The following is a 4633-nucleotide window of genomic DNA, read 5'->3' on the forward strand; positions in this document are numbered from 1 at the left end:
AAAGTCCCCTTGACGCATTTCCGTTGGAGTCTCGTGCACGGCCGCCAAATGGTTTTCAAACTCCAAACTCCGAGTCACGAAAGCTGATACCTTTACATTTCAAATCATTTTGAATAATCAATATAGTTTTAATTGAATTGTTTGTAAATATATTTTCCCCCAAACTGGTTTCATCAGGACAATGTTTTAATTTAGATTTGCTGAGAGACAAGGTTACTGTAAGTTACTCATAACATTTTGTAGGAAAGTGTAGTAAAAACAGGTGATATGACGGACTACGTCAGAATTATAAAACGTATAATTTCCTATTTGATTTCATCAGTAAAATCCTGATTTTTTGTATATACATATTACTAATATTTTTTTAAAGAATTTTATATGACTTTTTGTTTTATTCATTCATGCATTCATCCATTCTGGTTTGATGGATCAATTAATCGTTAACTGTTATGAAATATCTTTTTTTTTTAATTTATAAACTTTTATTTTGGAAATAACAAGAGTCCTTCTCGATGCCGGAAGTACACAAACACAGGGCGCTCACGTTGCTTTTCTGCAATGGACACCGTACATGCTCGTTTCAAAGAGAAAATAGGTGAAGTACTTTTACCCGGAGATGTGTTTTCTTTCAGATTGCCTGAGGATGGAGATGGTGATGTTAATATCAAACCCGAAAAGATAATATGCGGTCCAGGGCTCCGGAGAAACGGAGAGGAAGTTCAAGTGTGTAAAAGTGGAATTTTGCGGCATAAACAGCCAAATCTGTACTGGATAGACTCTCAGCAGAGACGGGTGAGGAACTGGACTCACACACCAGTAACCTTTTGTGCACTTATTATTTTAAGTTGGCTAAGGTTTGTTCTGCTTTAGGACAGTACTGGAAATTGAGACATTTTGTAATTTCTCTCTCTATTTTTTTCAACAAATGCCAAATGATCATGGTCATGCATTGCATTACGTGTGTGTGTGTGTGTGTGTGTGTGAGTGAGTGAGTGAGTGAGTGAATGAGAGAGAGAGAGAGACAAAAATAAATCTGGCCCAAATTAAGCTGTCACACAGTAGGAGCTAACTAGATTTGAACCAACTAATTTAGTATTAATCATCTGTCATCATGTTTGTACATCCTCAAGCTGATCCTTATTTCTTCCAGTATGTACCAGCCAAGGGTGAAAGTGTGATTGGTATTGTGATTGCAAAGTCTGGAGATATCTTTAAAGTGGACGTGGGAGGAAGTGAGCAAGCATCTCTCTCGTACCTTGCATTCGAGGGAGCTACCAAGAGGAACAGGCCTAATGTGCAGGTACTTGCTTATATGAACACCAAATTAATAATTCACACTGTTCACATTGCATTATGATTGTACGCACTGATAATGTGACTTTGTTCTGCAGGTTGGAGATCTGGTGTACAGCCAGTTCACAATCGCAAACAAGGATATGGAACCCGAGCTGGTGTGTATAGACAGCTGTGGCAGGGCCAACGGGATGGGGGTGTTTGGAGCTGATGGGCTGCTCTTTAAAGTATCTCTGGGACTAGTGCGCAGGTTTGTGATTTGTCCATGTAATACAGCTTTGTGATCTATACACTTCCAAGCTTAGCTTACTTAAAGTCGGAACTTGCAATAGTTCTTTCCTATTGTGATGTATATCTAAGTGAAACAGCTTCTCAAACAGGAAAAAATTGATTTGATTTAGTCCATTGGGGATTGGTTGGATGGTTATGGTTTGCTGTTGCTATGATCACATGTGAGTGGCCCTCACGCCAGTAAACACGTCAGAAGAAGAGAAGAGATGTCGCTGCAAGAAAGAAGGGAAGAAATTTTATTAAAGATTTATGAGGGAACATGAATCCATTTAATAAATATAATAATTAGCACTGTTATTATTTCATACCGTTTTATGTACAACACCGAGGTGCAAATTGTATCTGCCCCTATTTAAATAGCATATAACTACTATTTACACTTACTGCAAAGAAAATACTGGTATTTTACTCTGTGTAAATATAATCTATTGCTAAGAAAATTTTCACTTGGTGTAAAGAATCTACTTGCTATTTACACTTAGTTTAAACTAGTGCAAAATGCCCGTGCAAAATCAGTTTTTGTGTGTGCTTTTAGTAATTGTTGGTTTGGTGTGTTTGAGTGCTCATTGTTACAATTACACAGCAAAAGTTCAGTGACTTTTTTATTTGTGCATGGTAGAAAGCACAACGTGAACTCTGAGAAAATGCTATGCTTGAGCAAACAGTTTGTGAATAGGCAACTACAAATGATGCCCGTGAAAGAGACTGTGAACGCATTGAATAGGATATGTTTAGTTGGTGAATAGCATAGCATCGCAGTCAAAAAAGTTCAGGAGATATTTCTTAGCAATGGCTGATTTCAACAGTTTCAATATGATAAAAAAATACTTTTATATTGATTCAATGGATTATTTGCATTTTGAAAAAAAAAAAGTGTCATGAATTTATTGCATTTTTGGGGGGAAATAATCAGTTTTTATAATAGCGATAATGTTAAGCGCACCAGAATGAAGTATAATATTCAGAAGTAAACAGCATAGCTGACTTACAGATTCAGTTTACATCCACAAATGAATAAGCGCGACGATTCAGGGAGCAGTGCAAAGTGCCCGTGCAAAATCAGTTTTTGTGAGCTGATCGCAGTCAAAAAAGTTCAGGAGATATTTCTTAGCAATGGCTGATTTCAACAGTTTCAATATTATAAAAAATAACTTTTATATTGATTCAATGGATTATTTGCATTTTGAAAAAAAAAAAAAGTGTCATGAATTTATTGCATTTTTGGGGAAAAATAATCAGTTTTTATAATAAATCTTTGAAAATCAAAATCTGGATTTGAATTTTTTATGTTATAACCTAAAGATGCTATGTGAAAGTTTGAAACAGAAATTTATCACGATTTGGAACCAAACTATAATATTCAGAAGTAAACAGTGTAGCTGACAGAGTGTTTATGTCAGAATGTTTATTTTTAAACCACAACCTTTTAAAAATGATATATTTAACGATATCTTTAGCATTTCTCATCCAAACAATGTCAAACTTGGCACGGCACTTACTCGTGCCCGTAGCAAGACACCTGTCGAGTTTGAAATCCATCGGACTAACGGTTTGAGAGATATGTGGTTAACAGACATACACACAGACAGACAGACGTTTCTGTAATTTATAGATAGATAGCATTATCGTGATTGTGCAAATAGCCGCTGCCTAAAAAAATGACATGCACTGATAAATTGCTTAATAAATACTCCTTAAAATATTCCATTAAAATAAGAATTGTTCATTTTGATTTCATTAATTAAAAAGCTAAAAAAAATAATAATAATTTCTTCCCATCAGACTTCTGGCTCCTCAGAGTGAAATAGTGAAGGACCTGGAGAAGATTTTCCCCTTTGAGCTGGTTGTTGGAATGAATGGCAGAGTGTGGGTGAAAGCAAAGACAGTTCAGCAGACGCTGATAGTGGCCAATCTTCTGGAGACATGCGAGAACATGACCTCTCAACAGAGACAGACACTATTCAGAAGAGTGGCAGAAGGCTCCCTCTAGAGGACATAAGATCACTTTTCCCAGAATACAACTGGTGCCACACATGCTCAAAGGGTTAGTTCACCCAAAAATGTAAATTCTGTCATCCTGAATGAGTTTCTTTCTTCCTTTGAACACACAAGAATATATTTTGAAGAATGTTGGTAACCAGGCAGTTGATGGTAGCCATTGACTTCCACAGTAGGAAAAAATCCCATGGAAGTCAATGGCTAATGTCATCTGTCTGGCTACCAACATTCTTCAAAATATCTTCTTTTGTGTTCAACAGAAGAAAGAAAGACATACTGGTTTAGAACAACATGAGGGTGAGTAAATGATGACAGAATTTACATTTTGGGGTGAACTATCCCTTTAAAGTACCCGTCATCAGTTTTCAGATGAACAATGGGTAAAGCCTCTGAAAATGTTCAAAATAATAGAGCCCATAATGGAAATCTGTCCAGTTTTGAAGACCAAACAAGTGACTTTGGATATTGGAGTGTTCACCCTGTCTGTCCACCATAGAGGAGACGTCATCATTTCTCTCAAAACAAATATTTTTGCCTTTATTTCTGAAAACAATTTTTGTATAGGTTAAAATGAATAAAATCTTGGTGAAGCAGTCAATGAAAACTGTGTTTTTTTGTAGTGATTAAAAAAGTCTTCATGATTTCTGTCTGTTTTCTTCATGTCCAGAAGGGGGCACTTGTTCTACAATTTCTTTAGCTGGCTTGCGTTTTTAAAAGTTGATTTACTGGTAGTTGCAGGAAATGACGTGATGTTTGTACAAGGGGAACACCATGACTGTAACCAGCGTAATTTTATATCCAGTTATCCCTTGATCCCTTTATTCACAGGTGGATTGAACATTAACAAGTACTCTACAGCAAGGCTATTGTCTCAGTGATATTTCAGTGATAAATTTGAAGGCTAGGTCTGTTACTTCCTTAAGTTGTGTTTATTGCGTCAGGATTTACAACAATTATATAAAAGACACAAGTCCCCAAATCCTTGTACTGCACATGTCCTCTGCAACCAACTGTTTTCAAATGTTTTTTTGAACCCCTTTTCACTTTTTAT

General features: G+C 36.2%; 1 protein-coding gene across 1 annotated transcript; it reads left to right on the forward strand.

Moving 5' to 3' along the window:
- The first annotated feature begins 508 nt into the window (after positions 1–508).
- On the forward strand, positions 509–4223 carry exosc3 (exosome component 3). The gene is made up of 4 exons (XM_084132677.1): positions 509–792; positions 1151–1300; positions 1392–1543; positions 3367–4223. Exons 1-4 carry the CDS (start codon positions 559–561, stop codon positions 3572–3574), a joined length of 744 nt encoding a protein of 247 aa, XP_083988803.1. The 5' UTR covers positions 509–558; the 3' UTR covers positions 3575–4223.
- Positions 4224–4633: the final 410 nt, after the last annotated feature.

Source organism: Abramis brama (assembly GCF_963993115.1).
Source record: "Abramis brama genome assembly, chromosome: 13".
NCBI classification, from domain to species: domain Eukaryota; kingdom Metazoa; phylum Chordata; class Actinopteri; order Cypriniformes; family Leuciscidae; genus Abramis; species Abramis brama.

Coding starts and splice junctions, on each gene's coding strand:
- exosc3 (XM_084132677.1), top strand. CDS start 559: ATGGACACCGTACATGCTCGTTTCAAAGAGAAAATAGGTGAAGTACTT. Junction 793..1,150: donor TAGACTCTCAGCAGAGACGG/GTGAGGAACTGG, acceptor TATTTCTTCCAG/TATGTACCAGCCAAGGGTGA. Junction 1,544..3,366: donor TCTCTGGGACTAGTGCGCAG/GTTTGTGATTTG, acceptor TCTTCCCATCAG/ACTTCTGGCTCCTCAGAGTG.